This window comes from Pinus tabuliformis, chromosome 3_2 (assembly GCF_031772625.1).
Source record: "Pinus tabuliformis cultivar Carrire ecotype Pingquan chromosome 3_2, CPIR1, whole genome shotgun sequence".
Classification (NCBI taxonomy): Eukaryota; Viridiplantae; Streptophyta; class Pinopsida; order Pinales; family Pinaceae; genus Pinus; species Pinus tabuliformis.
The window spans coordinates 680,477,163-680,502,436 of record NC_142302.1 but is presented as its reverse complement, the minus strand read 5'-3'; the positions used below and the strand labels follow the sequence as shown (position 1 = coordinate 680,502,436).

At 39.4% G+C, this 25,274-nt stretch overlaps 1 protein-coding gene across 2 annotated transcripts in view; it reads right to left on the bottom strand.

Moving 5' to 3' along the window:
- The window catches only part of LOC149182476 (uncharacterized), a 271,544-nt gene that overhangs the window by 177,272 nt on the left and 68,998 nt on the right, over positions 1–25,274 (bottom strand). The window contains exons 3-4 of one of the 2 annotated variants that reach the window (XM_089416867.1): positions 12,525–12,629; positions 12,203–12,295 (exon numbers count right to left, since the gene is read on the bottom strand). In XM_089416867.1, coding sequence (XP_089272993.1) covers positions 12,203–12,295; positions 12,525–12,629 — 198 coding nt within the window. The remainder of the gene's footprint in view (positions 1–12,202; positions 12,296–12,524; positions 12,630–25,274) is intronic. The other variant, XM_089416868.1, reaches the window with a different exon arrangement.

Sequence of the window (25,274 nt, the reverse complement as noted above, 5' to 3'; positions counted from 1 at the left end):
GGCGATGAACTGCCCCACCTTAAGCGGGTAACAACTGCTTACATCATACACAACATGCTCTCATTTCTTGGAATCCCGAGCAGTAATACAAAGAAAAATCAAGAAAAGGCAAAAGGCAAATAAAGAAGGGTGGAAAAACAAAGGTCAGGGTAACTTATGTATCCACAATTACTCCCTCCTACATCTATACACCCAAATATGTGGACATCCCTCATCATTGCCATCCTTGAACCCATGGAATTTGGCCTTGAGACCCCCGTGTCCCCATCCATTCATCACCATTAACAGGACAACTATCAATTGAAGGATGTACCAAGGACTTGGCTTCCCCTGATGGGATGGGAACACCTAATAGGGTTGTTTATTAGCCACCCCTCCCTAAAGAGGTAACACTATTACGAGCTTGAAGCCCAAATTTGGAAGGGAACCCCACTTAGATGCATTAATGAATTACTGTACCTAATGGTGAGGATGTGCATTGGATATTGTATGTAATTGGTAGGTGGTTTCATCATGGGCTGGGCAACTTAATTTGGGCCCAAGTCCACCAAAGGATCATATTGACACTGCCGGGTGAAGCATTAAGAGCCATGGGACTCCCATCATGTGCAGAGCATCATATTCACACCATGGGCACCTTCAACACCCACAACAGCGTGCTCATTGCCCCACTTTATTCATGAGATGATGCACTTGGACCAATGTGCCCCAGTCGGCTTAGCAGCAATCACATGGCTTGGCAGTTGATCCAAGGCCCAGAGAAGGTTTGTCTCATCCCTTGAGACATGGGAAGGTAAGTACCATCATTAAAGCCCTAAGTATTGGACCATTACAAGCTATTCTATCATCAAGAGACCCATGAGACTTGTTTATGTGCCCCAAACACAAATTGGGGCCCCACATGATGATTTAAATGGAGACTGAGGGGCCAGCCCCTTGTTCGAGATTTATGGAGCCCTCTCACACATTTGGCACCAAGAGGACTCGGCACGGCCCTCCCTCCACTAGCATGACGTCATCATTTTGGTTTGCATTTGAATGGCTAATTCATAATTTTGCAAAGCTACTTGGTTGGCTTGTGACCAAGTGATGTATCTTGCTCATTTTTATAATGTTAGGGGGGCTTAGGCTAATAATTTGACCTAGTAGGACTCATATAAATAGAACATAACTTCATTTGTATTGGATCATCATCACACTTGGATTCTTTCTCTTATAAAGAACTTGCACTTGTTTCTTTGGCTATTGGAGATCTTTTGGAATGCATTTTAACATTTGGAGCTAATTTGCATTTCATATTTGGAGCTATTTCTTGAATCTTGGATGTTGATGTTATTTTTCTCTTGAATTTTTTTAATGTATGGAATTGTTGCTCTAGAATATGCTAAATTTGTGTCGTGATTGTTGAAGATTGATTTTTGAAAGCTTTCTAGTAGAGTATTGCATATGTTATCCAATGTATGGAATGAAATGAATGTTCCTAGTGGATGAATATCCTTGAATTCTCCATAAAACTCCATTACCTCTTGCAGTAGAGAAACGTTTGAAATTGGTACCTAAGGCATCAATTTCAAGCCTCCTTCGGGACTTTTTATCTCATATTGAAGACTTGAACAACCTAAGATTTCATATGCCCAAAGGACAAGGCACTAATCCAAGTCCTTGGTGGTTATCTCTACTTTTCATCCATAATTTTTCCTCTTAAAATTTGGTCTTTTTTAGGATAGGGCGAAAATTTAGGGCTTCTAGGGAAATTTTAGGGAGGTGATTTTTCAGGAATTCAAGAGCCTAAACATCAAGCTTAAGGTCTAGGCTACCTATGCTCCAAGTTTGGTGGGCATCCACTTGAGTTTCATCCATAAAATCTCTTACCCTAGGCACTATTCCAAGAGGTAAACCTTAGGTTCTTCTCCCTTAAGGACTTCCTTGAAGGTTGTATGAGCTTAGTACTTGTTGAAGTATATCATAAGAAGTTAACTTAAGGACTTCCTTGAAGGTTGTATGAGCTTAGTACTTGTTGAAGTATATCATAAAAAGCCTTTTCTTATGATCATTAACCTTGTGAATACCTATTACCATCGAAAAACCTTAAAACCCTAGGCCTTGTGCCTTCTTTTCTAGGGCTTTTCTTAGAGAGCAATTTGCTTATTTAAAGCCTTGTTCCTTTATTGAGCCTCTCTTTCAAATAAGCTCTAGCTTGATCACTTCGTACCCTATACCTAGTGTTGACCACTACGTGTCAACAACCCATAGCAGTACACCCCCTTTTTTTGCAAAAGGGATAGCACCTGATCGATGTGTCCGCGTCGTCCACCTATCATCATCAGCCTGATTGTCATAATGTAAACCCATTCTGCATGTATATGACGTAAATAATCTCAGCAGATTTGTGTCATGTATATAATTGCCTAGGTAAACCTATTTTTCTGGTAACGAACTACATTCCAGGAGGTTTTTTGTCTCACCGATCCATTCTCAAATGGTCGGCAGAGTTTTCCTTCAGCCTTACCCCAAAGTCAGAATGAATTTTGTCACCGGGATCTTAGGCAAGTCCTAGTGTTATAGATAGAGTCTGTGTAAAAGTATTTTGGGAATAATCCTAACTATTTGGTTGGTTATTTTATTACAAATTTTTTAATTTGCTGGATTATATTTGTGTCGCAGAAATGGTTAGTCTGTGAGGATCTATTTCAGATGAGTTTTCCCCCTTGTGATGTAAAAGATATGAAAATAATGATGTAAAGTGTCTTGAGGGTTGGAAAAATAATTTATCCCCTCATAGGTTAATTAATTAAATTTTCTGGCCAAAATTAATTAAAATCCTAAGCCAAAAATTTAATTAATTATAGGGCCTAAGTAAATTTAAATTTTCCAAAGGCAAAATTCGTGGGTCCTTAAAATTAAATTTTAAGAGGTCCAAGGACTAAGGTTAATTGATTATTTTGCTAAATTTTAAGCCTTTGGTCCCTGGGGTCAAGTCAAAGTCAAAATTTTGAGGAAATTAATTCAAAAATTTAATTTTTGAATTAATTAAAATGCATTTAATTGAAAATTTCGAAATTTCCTCAATAATTAAAATTTCTACGGATGAGATTAAAAGAAATTTTGATCCTCATCAATAGTCGAGATCACTTTGACAAGGATCACTCGAACTAGTCGTTGGAAGATTTATCTTTAAACAGGAGATCAGTTGTCAGTTGAGGGTATCCGATCTTTGAGTCGTGTGCTAAGTAAAAACTCTCTTGTAATCTTTTTTTTATGAGCAATAAAGAAAGACTTTAGTGTTAATTTCAACTAGTGTTACTCTTCGTGGAAATGTTGTAAGATGCGTTATTTTCATGCATAGATTTCCTTTTAGCCATTGATGATAGCTTTCTGAAGAGTGATTTGAGCACAGGTATCTTGCTCAATCACTAGGGTTTGAATGGTAATTTAAGTTTTGAATATAATAGCAGGTATCTCTATTAAATCTGAATTTTATTATCGTTTTCTCGCTCTACGTTAATGGTTGAATTGAGTTGTGCAGGAAATTCTTGATTTTTAGATCATCGGGCGTTCGGGGAAGTTTTCAGTTGGACCAGCCAACTCCCGATTCGTATTTCCTGAAGAGCCCAGCTTGATTGGATCCCAGGCTTATCATAAGAAATTTTATTGTTGATGCATGAAGGGTTTTGGGCGAAGCACCTCTGTTTAAAATCAAAATTTCAAATTTTTCTGTGCTAAATTGATAAATCTGGCTTTCAAGAGCCTTAGATTATCAGATCTGGGAGCGGAGTTGGACTCACACTCGCCAAATCTGATAGATCTGTTGTTCATGTGCATAGATCTATAAAAAAAATTAACTTTTCTGACTAGGGTTTATGGGGTTTCATTTATTTTTATATATCTAGGTTCTAGGTGTTTGTGTTTTCAGGTACAGGTTGCAGATTTGAAGGTGAAGTTTGATTTTGAAGCCAGATCTAGGCCTTGGAGGGTAAGATCTAGCCTCAAAACCAGCTTTTGCAGTGGCATTAATTTTTGAGTCCAAGGGTTTTCAAATATCTCAAATCTGGAAATAATCTTACGAGGGTTTCATTGATAAATCTGAAGTACAAGTCTGAAATTCGTTCTTTCTGGGTTGTCTGGAGTTTGGGCTGCTTTCCTGAGACTCTCGAAATCATTTTGCAGGGATACTGTCTAGATTTGTTGCAGTCTAAGGGTTTAAATTTTTTTTATTTTAAATCTGGAAAAATTCTAGTAAGGGTTTCATAATCCTTCAGATCTGGAAAGAAAATTTCAAATAGAATTTTTTTTTGGAAGTTTGTGGGTATTTTTGTTGCTTCCTGGGGTTGAGATTTCGCATCTTGCTGAAGAAGTTTCAAGTATTTGTGGAAGAAATGTTGCTACAAATCCTTTGTCTGTTGCCCATCGCTGCCTTTCTTCACTTTCCGCTTTCATTTCTCTGATCTGAAGCTCCATAAGCCTGTGTTTTCTTTCCCACAGCTCCGTCGAGCTGTCAGACATGCGTATTTCCTCACCCGCTGCCAAAACCTGCAAAGAAATCGAGATCCTCGAGCTTTCCTATTTGTTGTTGCTCCTCATACTCTCGTTGTCTGCCAGATTTACCTCCTCAATCTATTGTGTGCTAAACCCTTGCTCCCTGTCCATCGTTGCTCTCCCCTCATCACATTTCTTTCCTTACCATCCAGCTTCCATTACTCCTCTCCTTTCCACGCAAACTTGTGTCTTTTCTGCTCTTGCCCATCCACGCATCCCTGCAGCAAATGCACACCCTCGTTCTATTCCGCAGCATATCCCTTGCCCTCCTCACGTGGTCCTCCTAACCTGCTAAACCCTCCATCGAACCCTCTCTCCTATGTCCCTTCTCCATTCCGTCGACCTTCACCATTCTGTCGTCGAATTCCTCTTTCCCTCCCGCTGTCGAAGCCTATCCAAACTTGCAAAAACAAACTTCGACTTCATTTGTGTTTTATATTTTTTCCTTTTGTATATTTGTTGGGTTAGTCTAGGGTTTAGTTAGCATTTCGATTTTTTATTTCATTTTGTTAAGTTAGGCTTTATTTTCATGTTGGGTTTATGATTTTAGTTGTGTCTTTTTTTTTAATTTGATTTAAAAAATCTAAAACATATAAAAGGGGTTTCGATTTTGGTTTCTCTTTTCCACTTTGATTTTATTTTACATTAAATCAGTTTAATTTTGATTTTATTTTTTATTTTTTTGTGTTATTCAAATCTTTAAAAAAAAAAAAAAAATCTAATTAAAAAACCCCCAAAGAAAAAAAAAAAAAAAAAAAAACAAAAAAATCTAAAATAGAGGCCTAAAAAGTTTATGTGGCTAGGAAATAAATCAAAATTAATTTTCACACTTAAAGATTTTTAAATTTTTTTATGTGGCCTCTGGCCCATTAAAAAAAATTTAAAAATTATTAAATACTTTTCAATTTATTTTGGTCACATTTAGTCTTGCTTAGCACATCAAAAAGTTTTCATAAAGACTAATCAAATTTATCAAGGGTAAAATCTAAAGGAGAGTTTTGTGGTATCAGCAGTTCTTTTTCTCTATAGTTAAATGTGCTTAAATTTTTTATATCCTAAGTTTAACTATAGGAAGGTGGTTAATTTCCTAGATTTGGATCACTAAGCATAATCATTTAAATTCTAGGATCTAAATTGGTTAGCATTTAAATTTTGTGGTTGTTTAAAGTATTTGGATCTCTTGAAATTTAATTGCTAGAACATTGTGCATCTATTGAAATCTATCGTCATTGCTTGGATTATTTAATGCTCATTACATGCTAGACATTTTGCAAATGTTTTCAAGTGATTGTTAAGGAATCTTGTTGTGGAATTACAATAGATTGTGTATCTTTGTTTCCTAAGCTAAGCATACTTTGAGCATTTGTTGGCATTGATATCGCATTGCAAAGTAGTTTTTGTTCTCTTTGAGCTAAATTGTATCAAGAAGATAAGCTAGTGTTTTAATTGTAATATCTTCAAGAGTTTATCATTTAAGTCTTCATCTAATAAAGCGAACATCTCATTTGGATAATTGAAGGCTTTAGCAAAGCAAGTGTTTCCCCATCCTTGAGTCTAAGTTCATCTCATCTTCCAATGCATTTGCATATAAGTTAACTTTGCATAGATAAAATTTACTTCCAAGCATAAGTTTGGTCGATAGACAGATAGATCTCCATCCGTCTTTTCTTGAAAAGCATGTTTTAATAGTACTTAAAACGATGACCTTGCAGTCGTCAGAGCCATAGCTCTCTGTAGCGCCAGAGTCACCGGGTATGTTAGAAGTTCAGGAGAGGTATCATTAATCACACCTTAGTGTGCTTCTCCTGACCTTCTCTCTGCCAATTTGTAAAGTTTTGTAGATGTTCTATGCTAAGAGCAATTTCACTTTTCTCACAGCAATCATACAAGTAGATAAGCAAAATGCAGATAGAACATATAAGCAGATCTTACAGAAGACAAATCAGAAACAAGAAAAATGTATGTGTTTGTTTCGGCGGTCAACAGGATGCTTCAACCAGCAAAGTCTCCTTTGGTCAGCCAGCCCAGCATGTGTCACAACAACCCTCCAACCAGTAGATGAGTCAACCCAAGTCAGTTCTACAAAAGTCAACGCTGTCCTGAAAAGTCAACGCAGGGGCAGCAAGCTAAAAGTCAACGCAGCAGCAAAACGGTCAACCCTTTGACCTCGATTTTTGTGCCAGGTAGTATGGCCTTCAAAAATCGAACCTCCCACAAGTTTTCAGCTTGTTTGGACCAAGCGTTGACCAAAGTCAACGCTGGTCAAACTTCTGCGAAACCCTAGCAGCAGAAAAAATCCTCTTCGTCCTTCCCACGTGTGGCTGAAATTCGTCCTCCAGGTAGCTCGTACTTTTTAGGATGAGAGAGGAAGATGTGAGTTGTTTTTGTGATCAAATTCTCTCCAACTTTCCCTGTATATATATATCCATCAATGAGGGTGTGTGACACATCTGTTGGGCATGTGAGCCTACATTACAAAACTGGCTGACCTTTGCACATATAATTTATTAAGAATAATAAATTCAAAATATAAGTTCTGCTCATCGGATTAAGACTATTTTTATATGGATTTTACACCTCTCAGAAAGAGGAATCCAACAAAAATATTAGCCTCTTAATCTGAGCATCAGAACATGGAGTTTGGACCTAGTTGTCCAAATTTAACACAATTACTATGAAATCAGACTCAACACAAAAAGGATTGAAGGATTCACAATCTAAGTAGGCATTTAACTAAAATCAACCAAGATTCCTCCATCTCACATTAAGTTTTGGGGTCTGCATTTCATATAAGATAGCCATTCATCTAAGCATCAATGGCTAATTGATTACTTGCTCTTCATTTCTCTAGCAAGATCGTTGACTCCATAAGGCACTGGTATCAATCGTTTAAAATCTAATCAAATCCTAAGTCTTGCTAAATCTTAATCAAGTACTTGATCGCCTCAATATGTCTCCTGAACTGGTTGGTTCCCAACTAGCTCTTCTTTATTCCATTTTTCCATAGGGTCTACCCCCCTAAGCCTGTTGTAGGGAGATAGCTTAAATGAAGAGATTGGGGATCAGGGTGACAGCCCCCAATTTAAGCATTGTCGCGGTGCCTAGACATTCTGTGTGACAACACCTGGCACATCTATTCTAAGTGATCTCCTTCCTATCGGGACTCCTCCCATCTGTGAAAGTCTGTAAAGAACAGGGGACAATGGCTATGGTGACAGTGAGCCATTGTCCCATTGTTATCACTTAGTCTAGCTTCTTGTCCTATAGGTTTTCCCTCTTTAAGGCCTACTAGATTGTGCGGTAACAAGACCCTCAAGGGATGTGACTAGGGTGAGTTTGCAACATCATATTTTGCATGATTTGATCATAGTTTTGGACACCATTTAGGCAGCTATGCACGAGGTTCTGTTTCTAGATAAATCTGAGAAGTTGCTAGTTTTAGCAAATTTTTGAATGCTCTGATTGATAATCTAATTTCATATTTGAGGACCTTCTTGGAGGATTCAACTATGGTATGAATTTCATCAAATTCCGAGGCTAGGGTATTTTTAGCAAGTGACTAGACATTTGGTGAACTCAGTATGGTAAGCAGCATCAGTGTTTGATTTCAAGCCATTTTGAGCACTTTGAATTTTCAAAGACCAATTAGATTTTTGGCATGGTCTATATTTAGCTCAGTGGGCCCACATGGAGATATTGGCTATTTTGGATAGTGTTGATCCTTGGGAGGAACTTTTATGATCTTAGTTGAGGAGTGCTTGGCCTAGAGGAGCTTATATTGTTATTTTTAAAGTTTCTTCTCTAATTAGTCTAGATCATCATACTATTTTAAATCCTCACTTATCCCATAATTTAAATAGTGCATTAAAACGAGTTCCTATAATATAAATGTAGTTTATCTTATGGGTGGCTATTATAGGAGGGGGTATTTTGGAGTGGTAGTTTCTTCATAGACATGCTATTTTCACTCAAAAATGAGTGTTATATTTGGAAACCACTATTTTTACTTTTCTTCTATTTTCTATCTGATCCTCTCTCCCTCATTCTTTTCTCATTTTGCTTCTATTTATTGTAACATGCGAGGAGAAGAAAAAGAATTTTATTGTGTGAGATTTTGAGCTTCTTATGTTGTGCTGTCTTGACTCTTCTTCCTCCTATCCTTTGCTTCTTCTCCCCAAAGAGATTGAGATTGATAGCTAGCATGGAGTGTATGTGGTGGTGATTGACTTTTGTAGGTCAAGACTAGTACTGTTCCATTCAGTAGATTTGATTTGTACTAAGGAGTTTTGCTGTCCAAACATGTCAGAACTTTATTTTTCCTACAAATTTTGATAATAAAGACATGGGAATTCATTGGCACCTACTACAGGTTTTTCATGTGTGAAATTTCTAATGTCTTATTTCACGTGCTATTGATCTCAATCTTCACAGGGCCGGAGTGAATAGGCCTCATATTTATTTTCTGCTTGATTCACTTTCTATCTTTTCTTTTTCTTTGGCTCCATAAGGCATTGGCAATTTGATTCTAATCTCTTGCTTTTCATATTTTAAATAAATTTTCATATCAAACAACGAACACTTTGCATCTTAGGCATATTAGATTATGCATATAGGTCATATTTCGTTCTGTTTTAGGCACATTAGACCAAAAATAGCTTTGCTGTAACTTTCATTTTGTCACAGAAATGGAGAGAAATTTTATGTTTTTCTTGACCTTTGTGAATTGCACTCATAAAAAAATACAAAAATACATTAAAAAGAAAAAACATTTAAATTTTTTAAAACAGCCTAAATCAACTGTTGTAATTTCCATCTTCACAGGTAGAACAGTGTGCTTTTCCCATTATAGTTGCATTGGGTTGCATGCCCAACTCCGTAGTAATTTTCTGCATTAGTTTTTCTTTTCAGCATCAAAATAGAAATTACAAGTTGCTGTGAATTATGATTTGTTACTTAATTGGCACTCTTTCAAAGCATAATTGCATTAGGTTTTCTCCTTTTAGTCATATATAAAAATTGCATCATTTTCCATGCATTTTTCAATCCTTAAATCATCTAAAACTCACAGTTTGTGACATCTTATGCATAGATTTATTTAGAGCAACAAGACGTGATTTTAATTTACGATTCACTAATCATCTGTTGCAAGTCTCCTTAAGTCATCTAGAGATTCCCCTCTACGTTTAAGAAGCAATTACCCAAAATGCAAGGAAAGAATATGTGGCGACAATGCACTGTTTCCAGTTACCTCGAAATGAGACGGTCTCATGTGAGTAACAGTTTGATGCACTTATGCTTCAAAAGGAGCACCAATAAAGCAACAAAACAGAATTTATAGATGTAATTTCTGTTTTGAGGTTGAAGATAGCACAAAAACTAATCTAGAAAATTATGATGGGGTCGGGCATGGCAACCCAATACAACTATATTGATAAAAAGTAAAAAACATACTTTTTTAAATGCTAAAATGGAAAATACAGCAGCTAATCATGATTGTTTTTTTTAAATGTATTTTCAAGTATTTTTGTATATTTTATGAGCTTTTATGATATTGAAGCATGGAAACCAAGATAAGCGTAAATTTTCTCTCTAGTTCTGCAACAAAATGAATATTGCAATGGCGTTAATCTTCTCATAATGTGACGAAAACAGAATGAAAATCACCCTATATACATAATCTAATAGGCCTAAAACGCATAGTGTTCATTGTTTGATTATAAAATGTGAAAAGCAAGATATTAGAACCAATAACTAGTGCCTTTTGTGGAGTCAAAAAAAAGAAAAACATAGAAAGTGAATCAGGTAAAAGATACTCAGAGGCCTATTCGCTCAATGATGTCCTAACGAATTTCCCAGCAGAAATCAGATCTGATATAAAATTGCAGCGAGCTATTTTGTAGATTTCAAGTGTCATTTTAAGGGAAAACTCAATTATTTCCACTTCAAATAATTAGGGATTCCACGCTGAGGGTGGCAAGCACTCGCCCACTGTGAGGGGGATTGTGCAAGGTGACATTGGCACATCATCCAAGTGTTCCATTCAAAACTTCTAGTTTCAAGTGACAACAGGATTGGATGCGTAATCCTGCAGTAAACCCAAACTATTGTTTGGAATATTGTGAGGACCCAACCAGGGGTCCTCTAACTACTACATTCATTCAAATAAATTTCACAAAAAAAAATCGGAACAAGGAAAATTTCATGTTTATAAAACATCACTAGCATGTACATAAAATTTGATCTGCAACATATTATAAATTTCATTTTAACAATTTACATAAATAAAATAATAAACTGAAGTATACCTAATCCGGTGGCTTGGTTGGGGATGCGCCTGCTGAGGCTAAACTGACTAAATTTACCTCCCAGCCAACTAAGAATCACTTCCTAGCCCAAGGAACCTCCACATGTTCCCTAGCCCTCCGAGCCCAAGTCCAACCAGTGGTACTGTGTTCAAGTTAGATGTAGACCCAACCCTCTCAATAAAGCCTAGTTTGAGTTCTCCCTGGTATCTCTTCCCCCCTTCCTCGTTTTATCCTTCCTTGCTTATCCATCCCTACCGCCTCTCATGAATGCCCCCCATGCTCAACTTTAATGCTATTGACTTCCACCGCTCGAGCCTCCCCCTCCTTATCACTCCAACTACCCCTTATCCCTTCATTAACATTCGAGTGGTACATTCCCCACCCACCTTTTATTAATTCAGTAAAGTAGTTTCATTTAATAATATTATAATTTTAATAAAATATCACCATTCAATAATTAATATGATTTTAATAAATGTTACCATTCAATAATATTATTTTAGAAATGTTAGTCAAACTTGAAGAATGTTATTAATTTAATAGTTAAATGAATCATGTTTAAAATATAATTATTAATTATAAATCATGTTTTAAGGTTAATTAATTACTAATCATGATTAACTATTTATTTAATCATCCAACACTTTAAGCTTTAGAATACTAGTGTATTCGTGCAAGGTGTGGGTATGTAGCTATCATATGTATATCTCATATGTACACTTATAATACTCATTGTAATTAAGCACAAAAGTAAATCACTCAGCAAGTAGGCTAATAAGGTAATGTAAGATAATAGGATCAGGTAGGGCATTACAAATAAAATATGTTTGTATCATCCAATCACTTAATCTGGCTGGATACTACATGTAAAAGCATAACTCCCTCTGTAGCTGCAATAGTGCAATGGAAAAAACATTTCGATTGAATTATCCAATTAAATCGAAAAGCACCCCTTAATGATACCATGTTGAACTAGAGAAAAACAGCACGATAATATTCTATCATCAGTCATGACATGTATGTGTGTAATTTCATGATCCAGTACTTTCTAAAATCAATGTGCACATAGCCCGTGTACATGCAATTGATGTAGACATATCAACGTTCAGCTATAACTAGCAGGAAATTCATATTTGACAACTAACATGACTAAAATAATTGTCAATAAAAATTGTTGCATCGCATGCATATAACCACCATTTCAATTCAAATACCTCACTCTTATATAAACTCGTCAATTAGTTATCTCTTCACTGTTTTTAATTGTTGGCCATCATAAATCAAATTCTTCAACATGCCTTTCAATAATTTCAACTTTCAAGGCTTGAAATTAAAAAAACATGTGGGCTGCAAGTTTTTACCAAGGCGACGTGTACAAGAGCTTCATCTAAAGGAGCTGAAAAATCTCCAAAACGATAGATTCCTTTTCTATCTCCAAGAGCTTGAAGTAGAGACTAAATTTCCACAACATTGACCATCACAGGAAGATATAAAATCAATCACCAGAGACAGAACATATATATAAAACAACTGATATATAATTGAAATATATATATATAGAAAACTTAAAAGTTCAAAACAAAAGAAAATCTATAACAGGAACCAATATACCAAAAAACACTTGCATATAGTAAAAATAATAGTAGAAGTAGTAGTAGGAACCAATATACAAAAAACACTTACACTTCCAAGGGCAAGAGCAACATCTTCATTTGTATGATGGTCATCAATATGGATATCCCCACAAGCCTTTACTTGTACGTCAAAGAGCCCATGTGATGCAATTTGCTGCCAAATGTTGTCAATATGGATCAAATCTTAAAAGTTATTAAAATTCTTACAAATAGTATCTATAAGATTTTCCCTGTAACTGAAAATAAAGTATAGAAAATGTCCAAATAGCAAAACAAAACTTCTTCACTCATGAGTTGAGCTACATGTTATTTTAATGACCCAAAAAGGATGCATATGGTCCAGCACAGAAGAATATGGTCAACTTTGTTGTTATATAACATTTCTGCACTCTAGTTTGTTGACCTCATTTATATGTCTGCTAGATTTTAATGGTACTAAAAATTAAATTTCTTCCTTTCACTCCATTTTGTTACGTTCTATTCACAAAAATTGATAAGCATCTCTTACACTATCAAAGAGGAATTACTGGGCCTCAAGGACAATGAACTGTTGGATTTTTTTCCCTTTTCAGGGCTTCCAGACGCATACTGGGAGGGGCTGCACCACATAACACAGCCTCCCTTTGGCTTGGATGATAGGTCTGACGGTATATATTCCTCCAAATTCACCAAGGACATGTTCCCAGCCCCATCCCACTTTAATATGCCAATTGGGTAGGGCAGACCACATTGAGAATGGAAACCAGGTGGATGAATAATTACTCAACCAACCTCACCAGAGAGCCAAGGCCCCATTGACTCCTGTTGTATAATGTAATATCCTAGGGTAATTTCTTCTAATATTCCTAATAGGAAAATACAGAAAATAACAGAGGCGGTGAACTAACTACAAATTGCAATTTCAAAAACATGAAACACCAGAAATATGAACCAAGCTCTGAGCCATTTTACTAATATGCGCAGAATGGGTACAATAGATGGTAATAGTAGAACATGGGCTTGCTACAAGCAAGCAAGGAAAAACTCAGGTGATAATAATGAAGCCCAAGTGTTGTAGAAGCTCCTCCCCAATTTTTGCGCTGACCCAATAAATTTTTGTTGTTGCTGCCAGATAGGAAATGGAAAATTTGCCCTCAGAAGTGCTCAGAAAATTCTAAGAAATTAGTTGGTGCACTTTCTCAACAAGGCCAACAAAACCCAGAAAGGGATTGGCCCCAAACCAGCTCTCTAGGAAACCCACAAAGTGGTGCAAATTGTCAGCTAACTAGTAAAACGCACTGCTGAAAGAAAGTGGATTTATGGCTTGAATATTGCTCGGATCACGCTGAAAATGCAGCCACATACTCCTCTCCAAATACCCACAAAAACCCAGAAAGGGTTTGGGCTGATTCCGAGTAACGAGAGAGCCCACCAAATAATGTGAGTGACTCTCTAGCTAGCTACACGCACTGCTGAGAAGTAATGCTCCAGAAACTCCCAATTCCTCCACTGTAATGCCACTAAAATTCCACACAAAATCCCCTCCGGAATCTACCTTCTCCTCCAGCCAATCTCCTCCGGAAATTAGTTTCTCTCTTCCCTTGCGCAAGCATTCTCTAGTGAGCTTTGCACACTGCTAGAATGGAGAAATTTGGCCCACCAAATGGCCAAGACTTCTACCCTGCGAAACACTACCAAAATTCTGGTCTCAAGGTAGGAAATCTCTCTACAAATCACCGAATCTCCCAATGCACTCTAGCTAAATAAATTTGTGCTCCACAAACTGCCTCTACGTCAAGGAAGTGCGTAGAACTGAGTGAACACCTGCAATTAAGCTATGTGGAAATCCTAAATTGGACTCCCAAAATTTCCTCTCTAGGGAGACACTCAAAGTTCTCTGAAATGAGGGTGGTAATTCCACTTTGAACTCCTGTATTAAATAGCACTTCTCTTCTTGTACTAAACAGCTCCAAGAGAAGATGTAATGTGAAGGGTAATAATCAAAAGATGATTAGCAAACGAGTCCATCCACCTTTTATAATTTCTCCCCATGCTTTTAGACTACTCCTTTTATTATTATTTTATTGGAGGGGACCATTTTCCACTGACTTGTGCCTCCATTTTAATAAAATAATAATTAGCTGCCAATCTCCAATAAAATAATACTTGCCACCTTTCTCCAAAATAATATTTGCCCCTTTACTTAATATCACCAAAATTAGGCAAAATTCTCATGCTCACAAAATTGGGGATATTACAGTCCTCCCCGCCAAAAATTGCTTGTCCTCAAGTAATGTCAGAACAAGCACCTCTTCTGACTATTAATCACCACAATCATCACCACTAATACTAGGGTCCCAAATGTGCCACTGATTCACCCTTGATCTCTGCATTGTCTGATCATGAAGGAATTTCTCAATACCAGGGCCTCAAGGCATCCTGATCAAGGTGAAGCATCCCTTGCTCCACTCACCGTCCAACCAAGTGTAAGCTCCAGAAGCCCTCTGTATACTATCAATAAGTAGAGCATCATGATAATGTAGGACTCTGTCCAACTCTCCATGAAGTTGCCCTACCAAGTAGTCCACCTCATGCACACCAAGAGTAAAGTCCTGAAGATACAACCCAATCCCTGTGGGGACGAAGTCTCTCACGCATGAGCTCCTCTTGATATCCCCCTGTTGAACAACTTGCCATGTTGATGAAGTCCCCCATGACATCAGCAAGTCACTGAAGCCCAATGGAAAATCTTAGTCATATCCCCCTATAGCAACCAACACATCCTTAAAGGTTGTTGAGCTATCTAGTACTGCGATGCCCAAGTCCCATGCTCATCTTAGAAAAGCGCCACCATGTTTTCGTTGCACCACTCTGACTCAAATAGGCTTCCCATTGTGTGCACACTGCAGCCTCCTCCCCTAAAACCTGGAGGCAAAATATCGACAAAGGCCAAGCTCATCCTACGGGGGTGTCTCTATGATGTCAATATCTGCCCACCCATCGCTAGTCTCAATCTTGAGCTGCAATTGAAGAAGCTTGCCTCGCGAAACAATGGAGGCCTCAGTGATTCCCCATGTCTCAACCCCAAAGTGAGCTAGATCACCCTCTGTTATGGTTCTGCTCCTCACGAGATGGAGTGACCTGTCAACCAACTGAATCCCTGGATCCCCTAGTCAGACACACTGTGGCATAGCTCTAACAACTATTGGAATTTGCCTGTGCCTCATCCCTAGTCCCTGCATGCAACCAACATATAGGCCCCATATATCATGAACTAATCTGATGCATGCTAAATTGCCCTGTGCTTGCCACTGCGTAGTACCGATGACTGCTAGAAGCCACATGTGCCAAATAACTACCCCCTGAATGCAACCAATAGATGGGTATCTGATACTCGCAATCGACTCAATGTATGCGGACCTGTCCTGCTCCTACCAACCATCACCATTGAGTCTGCCATCCGCCCTCTCAATAATGTGCCAATACAATGTCTAAAGGTCGGATACATACTGGAAAGTTGCCCCAGTCGTACACGGTATCCTCTGCTCATGCATGGTCCTAACATGCCCTGTGGAAAAAGTGACACATGTCTCCCTCGTGACCAACTCCCTAGGTGTAGGCTCACTGATGAACGATATGCCACCCCTACAGATGATCACCTCATCTCCCAACAAGTGGTTGTCAATTCATGCACCAACCCAATTCCACCGTTGAGAAGTCTCTCCCCTAGTGCATTGAATGTCATCCCGATATCTCAGGTGAGCTCCTTGTCCCCCCTGCTCGCACCCAAAGTGTCAAAGGACAATAACCAAATCGTTTGTGCCTGTAAGTGATGTATAAGAGGGGCAAGCATGTGAGTCCCCATGGATACCATCGAGTATCGCTAATCTGTGTCCCCGTCGATCCTAGGTGAACTACACCCAAAGGTATGCCCAGTGCCTCCTTCCACAAGTATCCCTAGAGGCAACCCTCCAAGACCTTACTGTGCAGCAACATATGCCCCTCCATCCCACCGAGTATCCTTGTACTCCTCGACCTGGCATTATACCCTGTGTGAATAATCGGTTACCCAATTCCTACTATAACAAACTAATAATATTTATCCTACTTGTTAAATTACTTGAACAAGTTAATTGTAGTTTTCTACGGCAAATACTGAAATACATACACTGCAGCCTACACAAAATAAAATACTGCGGAAACTAAATACTACAATGGAGAGAAATAAACACACATATATACACTATTGTTTTTGGACAAATATCCCCAGAAAAACCCAATGTGGGAAAACCGGTGCAGAAGCTGAGGGTTTTATTTATTATGCAGTAGTAATCTTGAGTACAACTTGTTAGATGCCCAAACTGGCAATCTGATATAGAAAAATATTGACAAGGAGATAGTGAGAAATATCTCACACTGTCACTAGTGATCCGAATTTGATCCAAGCTCTGGATGGCTAGCCCCACGTAGCCTGTGCATCAGCCTACGCAGATCTGCGTCACAGTCTTTGGGCTCTGCATCACCTCCTCCTTTGATCTCCTGTTGTCTGGAAATTCAACCCTCTGGTCCTCCAGTCTCACACCCCGGCTACGGGCACTAGATCTCGACTCTCCCAGCTGAATTTCGAACTCCCTCTAAAGCTTTGTGTTGCCTCTCTGAACCTTTCTCTGTCTTCTCTGCCTTGCACTCCCCAAATCTGGAAAACTTTCCTCCGATCTACTATCCCTGCCCCTCTCTCGCTACTTTGACTTTACTAAGTAACTTACAGCAACTCACAGCTACTACTCAGGAAATTGACTTCCCAGCAAAATCAAATTGCACTAGTGTGTTCTCCAAGTGCCCATCGAACTCCTTATAATCTCTTGTTGGAGCACCAACGACCAAGATTAAAACATAATCAAGGGCTGAGATTAACTGGGAGTTGATCCTCGTCTTCTTCTAGAAGATTCAAACTTGATTTAATTAATACTCCCTAAGTAACCAGATTTCCTAAGTTTAGATTTAGGGAACCATTTTTTAAAAAGATAATTATTTTAATTAAATCATCTCTAGGTAAAACTTTCCCAAACGATTTCTGGGTATTGGAGAATGCATGTGTCTTAGCCTCTCTGCAAAATCTTGAGGCAAGAGCACAATTGATGCTATAGAAACCAACACTCCCTCTTCGCGAGGAATGTGCTTTAGTGTTGCAACCCACTAAAGCATCACTTTATCTCTGCGCCATCTCATGCTGCGCTACTGATGTTTGGCTCTACTACCCACCAACTACTGCACAACTCTGATATGAGTTGCATTTGTGTTGTTGTTGGCACTGCTGAACTGCTGCCAACACTGCAACCCATCCCATCTGCTGCTGCTGCAACTGTAACATCTGCAACAAAAAAGCATCCAAAATATTGAACCAATTGTGATCAGTATGATGCATCTGTCACCTAAGTCCTAATTGTCGCTAGACTCTACGTTGTCACTGAAGCCTCTGCGCTGTTGCTGACTCTGCTACGTGCCAACTACACTGTTTCCAACTCTGCTCTACGCTGCTCAGTCTCTAACCGCTACTAGCTACTGCATCTGTCACTCTGGCACCCAACTGCACCAACTGCCACTGATCCATCTTGCTACTACATGGTTTGGGCTTTCGTAGCAAGGTATTGATTCATGAGGTGGACCTCCTCAAGAATCCTGCCCATCCTGTAGCTCTTTGGGGCTACAAAACCAAATCACCCCACCTTACTGTTGTTGTTACTGCTCTGCTAATGCTTCTGCAGTGCCGCTGCAACTACTTCAATAATGAGTCTGATCTCCCACAATCCTTAAGTACTAGCTTCCATAGGGTTGCTTCCTTTCAAACTAGACTCCTTCTGAGTCTCGATCTCCCTATGGGAAATCTCTCTACTCCCTCCTGGCAACTCACACAGTCCTCTTGCACTGGAAACTAGACTACGAAGCTTTGTGCTGGTAATCTCTTGGCTGGAACTGCACTTGCATACTACAACTGGGCAATTCACACTTCCTATGTCACTGCAACTAGTTTTTCAATTGTGTTCCAGAAACTGACTGCAACTAGCTATGCAACTGTCATTTGAATCACTAGTTGAGTTTACTAACACTGTGATCCTCTTGCTACTAATTATGTTGCCCTCCCATAGCAAAAATATTGATCCATGTGAGAAATTTGTAGCAACTGGATCTAATTTGCTGCTCTTCCATGGATCCTACCCATCTGTAGCCATCTCCGCAAAAAGTCGAATTCCTTCTCTTCTCCTCTACGCAGCTGCTGACTGACTTTTCGTACTCCCTGCTGGAGTGGGAAAATCTACTCATAGCTATTGCTCCTCTGCTAAGAAAATCCGAACTTCTTGGCTAGAAGTCCCCTGAGGAAAGAATTCCCTCAATCTGTGCTCTTTTGTCCTTCTGACGTTATTATGCCAGCAACTGCTGCAAAATCACTGTCCCCCAGCTGAAGATTTGCTCTGCAAGGAAACTATTGCTACTCCCTCTGCCTCTGGTACTCTTCAATCTGGGAAATTTTATTCTCTATCGACTCACTCAGAGAAAAAATTCCCACGAAAAACTGACCCTTCTGGCCAAGGAAATACGCTGCCCTTGAGGGTTTCGATTTGCTGCCTACGCAGAAATTCGAACTGCCTCCTTCCTTCTACGATGAGCTATCTGACTTATGATCTGTGCTCTAATACCATGTGACAAATCGGTTACTCGATTCCTACTACAGCAAACTGATAATATTTCTCCTACTTGTTAAATTACTTGAACAAGTTGCTTGCAGTTTTCTACGGCAAATACTAAAATACATACACTGCAGCCTACACAAAATAAAATACTGCGGAACTAAATATTGCACTAGAGAGAAATAAACACACACATACATTGTTGTTTTTGGACAAATGTCCCCGGAAAAACCCAATGTGGGAAAACCAGTGCAGCAGTTGAGGGTTTTATTTATTATGCAGTAGTAATCTGAGTACAAATCGTTAGATGCCCAAACTGGCAATCTGATACAAAGAAATACTGACAAGGAGATAGTGAGAAAAATCTCACACTGTCACTGGCAATCCAAATATGATCCAAGCTCTGGATGGTTGGCCCCACGCTGCCTCTATGCAGCCTCTGCATCATCCTACGCAAATCTGCATCGCAGTCTTTGGGCTCTGCATCACCTCCTCCTTTGATCTCCTACTGTCTGGAAATTCGACCCTTTGGCCCTCTAGTATCACACCCCGACTACTGGCACTAGATCTCGACTCTCCCAGCTGAATTTCGAACTCCCTCTAAAGCTCAAAGCTGCCTCTTTGAACCTCCCTCTGTATTCTCTACCTTGCACTCCTTGGATCTGGAAAACTCTCCTCCAGTCTACTATCCCTGCCCCTCTTTCATTGCTTCAACTTTACTAAGTCACTTCTGGCAACTCACAGCTGCTACTCAAGAAATCGACTTCCCAGCGAAATCAAATTGCACCAGTGTGTTCTCCAAGTGCCCATCGAACTCCTTATAATCTCTCGTTGAAGCACCAACGGCCAAGATTAAAACATAATCAAGGGCTAAGATTAACTAGGAGTTGATCCTCGTCTTCTTCTAGAAGATTCACACCTGATTTAATTAAAACCCTTTGATTAACCAGATTTCCTTAGGGAACCATTTTAAAAAAAGTTAATTATTTTAATTAAATCATCTCTAGGTGGAATTTTCCCAAACGATTTATGGGTATTGGAGAATGCATGTGTCTTAGCCTCTCTGCAAAATCTCGAGGCAAGAGCACATCCAATGCTACAGAAATCAACACCCTACAGCCTATCCCTGTACACAACTGGATACCTCATGCTACTGCTATACCATCTTGTATCCTACATGTGTCATTGCACCTAGCACTCCCCACATGTACTCGATGCAATGTGAGTCGCTCAATGCAAACCAACATGCTACATCAAACAACCATGCATCTCCATGTTCCTCTGCAAGCCACTGCTCATCACTGCATACCTCTATACAATTAGGTTTGTATGCATCAGGTCGCATCCCTTTGCATAACACTAGACTCTGCAACATATCTTTGTGCACCCATGGGTACCACTGCCTATTGTCGTACCACCGTGTATCATATGCCATCCCGCATGCGCCATTGCATCCACCACTCTGCTAGTAAGCCCTCCACGATGTGAGTTATATCTCCACATCTCCCCAAATAGACCTGCGCAGCCTAACTCTTCACATGCTAACGTGAATGATACTACTAATCCTATCCTCGGTAGCTCTTGTGTCCAATATACCAGTGAGAGAGCATGGTCTCCATACAATACCCTATCTAGTGGCCTGTCGATGCCACCTCCTCCTACCAACTCCTGCCAAAGTAGGCTAATCATCCTACAATCTCGTGTATGCCCAACATGCCATGACAACTCATGAACTATGCATGCTCCCTTGTCAATCCATCTTGTCACTAGTGCTATCAAAAACTCTAAAGGGGATATGAAAAGGTGTATGCGCCCAACCACTAAGCTCGTCATGTAGCTACTACCATCACCTACTGACTCCACAATGTGATGGAGAATCCCACCTGAATCCCAACAATAGTCTGGCCCTCAAGCCCCTCTAGTAATCCATAGCAGTTATTGATCTGTGACCATGGATGCATCTAACCTCCTAGCCAGCTCCATTGGGTACCAACTCAATATCTCTCGCAATCCTACCCCAAGAGAGGGATCGAATGCACGAACAACCATACACGGTGCAAGTCCTCCATCCTGCGAATGTTGCAACCTACGTGTCGCCTCATCTCGCTAGTCTGGCCAATCCATGTAATCTACCTAAGTAACGTGGCCTCTCTCTCACTAACACAAGGAGGCGGCCCAATAATGTTGCAAGCCCCATCGATGTATGCCTAAAGGGGACTGTCATTTGAAAGCACGATAGCTCAGCTAGTCGCTGATGTTCCTAACTACTCCTCATCGATGGCTGACTCCAAGGATGGTTGCTCATCCTCCTCCACCACGGGCTCAACATGAGCCACTAACTTCCTCTCTACAGATAGCTCATCATGCATAACATCCTCAACAATAAACGATAGGTAGCTACTGTTTGGAAACTCTATCACAGGTTTGGATGCCTCTGTACCTATCGACTCCTCATCAACAGTGGATATGGCTCCAGGCACCGCATCAATCTGTAGTGTGATGCTATCACCTGAACACTCGGTCACAACACTGGGTACTTCATCAACTGTCGGCATCTCATCAACAGGTGTATGCTCAATTGTCTCCTTGCCAACCATGGCCTCTTCAACTACTTTTCCATCTTCTCCCTCCTCATCATCCTTGCATAATTCCACTGAATTCCCACTGATTTGTGCATGTCTCTTAGTTCGCCAAACTCCCAAAAGGAGAGGGACGTCTGAATGTCATGTCTCAGTGATTGGTATGCCCTCCAATTCGCTACCAATAACTCCACATCAGTTGCAATCATATCTTGCCATCTTGATGCATTATCCATAACTTTAGGCATAGTGGATTTGTTGTAGAATTGAGAACGGTCCTAATTCCCAATTCTTGTATGAATCAACTACTCCCCCACATCAATCATCATTTGTTGCATCCTAATCATCTCATTCAAGGTCACTGCCATGTTGTTTGATTTTAATCTTTCTTTGGATCCCATGATTTCTTAGCTTCTTTTTTTTATGCAAGGTTGGTCATCACTTGGCTTAAAGCCCAAAGTTGGCCAAGATCATGGCTTTGATACCACTGTAATATTCCTTAAGGAAAATACAGGAAATAACAGAGGTTATGAACTAACTACAAATTGTAATCTCAAAAACATGCAAGCACATGAATTAAACACCAGAAATATGAACCAAGCTCTGAACCATTTTATTAATATGAACAAAATGGGTACAATAGATGGTAATAGTAGAACCTGGGCTTGCTACAAGCAAGCAAGGCAAAACTCAGGTGATAATAATGAAGCCCAAGTGTTGTAGAAGCTCCTCCCCAATTTCTACACCGACCCAACAACTTTTTGTTGTTGTTTCCAAATAGAAAATGGAAAATTTGTCCTCAAAAGTGCTCAGAAAATTCTGAGAAATTAGAAGGTGCACTTTCTCAACAAGGCCAACAAAACCTAGAAAGGGATTGGCCCCAAACCAGCTCTCTAGGGAACCCACAAAGTGGCACAAATTGTAAGCTAACTAGTAAAACATATTGCTCAAAGAAAGTGGATTTTTGGCCTGAATATTGCCCGGATCACGCTGAAAATGCAGCCACAGACTCCTCTCCAAATACCCACAAAAACCCAGAAAGGGTTTGGGTTGATTCCGAGTGACGAGAGAGCCCACCAAATAGTGCGAGTGACCCTCTCGCTGGCTACACACACTGCTGAGAAATAATGCTCCATAAACTCCTAATTCCTCCGATATAATGCCACTAAAATTCCACAAAAAATCCCCTCCGGAATCTACCTTCTCCTCTAGCCAATCTCCTCCGGAAATTAGTTTCTCTCTTTCCTTGTGTAAGAATTCTCTAGTGAGCTCTACACACTCCCAGAATGGAGAAATTTGGCCCACCAAATGGCCAAGACTTCTACCCTACGAAACAATACCAAAATTTCAGTCTCAAGGTAGGAAATCTCTCTAGAAATCACTGAATCTCTCGACACACTCTAGCTAAATAAATTTTTGCTCCATAAACTGCCTCTACATCAAGGAAGTGAAGAACTAGGTGAACCCGTGCAATTAAGCTCTGTGGAAATCCTGAATTGGACTCCCCAAATTTCCTCAGTAGGGAGACACTCGAAGTTCTTATAAATGAGGGTGGAATTCCACTTGGAACTTTCGTGCTAAACAGCACTTTCCTTCTTGTGCTAAACATCTCTAAGAGAAGATGTAATGTGTAGTGTAATAGTCAAAAGATGATTAGCAAATGAGCCCATCCTCCTTTTATAATTTCTCCCCATGCTTCTAGACTCCTTTTTTTTATTATTATTTTATTGGTGGGTGCCATTTTCCACTAAGTGACTTTTGCCTCCATTTTAATAAAATAATAATTAGCCGCCAATCTCCAATAAAATAATACTTGCCACCTTTCTCCAAAATAATATTTGCCCATTTACTTAATATCACCAAAATTAGGCAAAATTCCCATGCTCACAAAATTGGGGATATTACATTTCTTGCCCTTAGGGTGCCTCCCTGGTTAGGGTTTCTTTAAAAAACATTAACAGTGGTATCTATTCATAGCAGTATATAGGCATGAATATAAAAAAAAAATGCAACAACAGTACAATTCTTCAATGAATTCACGCAGATTTAGAGTTATCTATCCAATGGAAACAGGAATATTCCCAACCAATGATGCACAGTGGATTACAACTCTATTGATGACAGTAATTGTGATTATTTAACAAATTCCCAGAAGTGAGGATTGACTGCCCTCAAATGAAAATATATCCAGCCATTCAAATTCTCATAAACAGTAATGAGATGTCAAATTAAATACACCAGTGCTAAGCCACACAGTCTAATTCAATTACTAAATTGCTAGCTTTCTATCAATTACTGTATTGGCGTTCAAAAAAGGACTGGTTAATTTACTGTTTCTTAATACGCCCTTGATTGTTCACAACAGTCATCAGATTATCCCTAAAACAAGCCTCGAACTCTGGTTGGGAAGTCACACAACTCGACAGACCTAAGTAGCTCCAGACCAGGTATTCGCTTGTTAGAAATAGGGCCTGCAATCTGCGACCTGGGTTTGTGGCCTACAGCCATTGCTCTGCAACTTGACCTTGCTGCCCCGGGTATAACTTGGAACCCTTGCTAATTGCTTGCGTCTGGGACAGGTCTTGGCTATGCCTCTGTTGTCCTCAACAGCTTCAGATTACCTTTCAAATGAACCACAGATCCACTTCTACTGTCCAAAACAAGACAGATCGAATCCCTTAGCTGAACAGAGAGCTTCTTCAATGTGCCAAATCAGACCAGAACTGCTCCAAGAATTATACTGTGCAAGTATGTGTCGGAACAAGGAAATGGGCATCTAAGTAAGGTGGGATCAGCCCCACCGAAACTAGACAAAAGGATTAGATAGGGTGGGCTCACCTCCACCAAAGCTAATCAAAAGAATAAGGCGTTTAAAACCCTCTGAGCCACAGCTCAAGAAAATAGAGATATATGTGTTGAATTTTCTACAAGAATGAATAGTAGAATCTGAATTTCTAATCTGATAATTACTTCCTAATGATCTTTATCAAATTATCCTTCAAGCCACTGATATCATTGAGCAATTATACAAAGAAATATAATTAGTAATATAATGAAAAACAATAAGAACATAAAGACACATCCATGTGCAATAGAGAGAACAAATTTTCCCTGGGAAACCCAAACCTAGTAGAAAACCCAACAACTTTACTTCTGAAGAAATTGTTCTTCAGCGAGCTACATTGGAAATTTGGTAGCCATGGTCAATGTTTTCATCATGTGAAGAAATAGAAAATTTGAATTAAGTTTTGCATCCTAAATTGATCAAGTCGGCTGGGCCCCTTTGAGGCACCTTTTCGCCGCCTTTGGAAGACTATAAATATAAGAAACCCTCCCTCTCATTTGGCATATCGATCATCTATTGTTTTATCTCTGTTCTAGCGAAGAAAGGAGATGTAGGACACCGAATTTCAGATGGGAGGTTTGGCACTTGTGGATGCTCTTCATTTCTGGTCAGATGTTATCTTAATGTCTTGTTTTTGGATGTATTGATAAACTTTGAACTCTCTCTCTCTCTCTCTTGAGGAAAGATTTCTAGGTTTTCCCTTCGTGGAT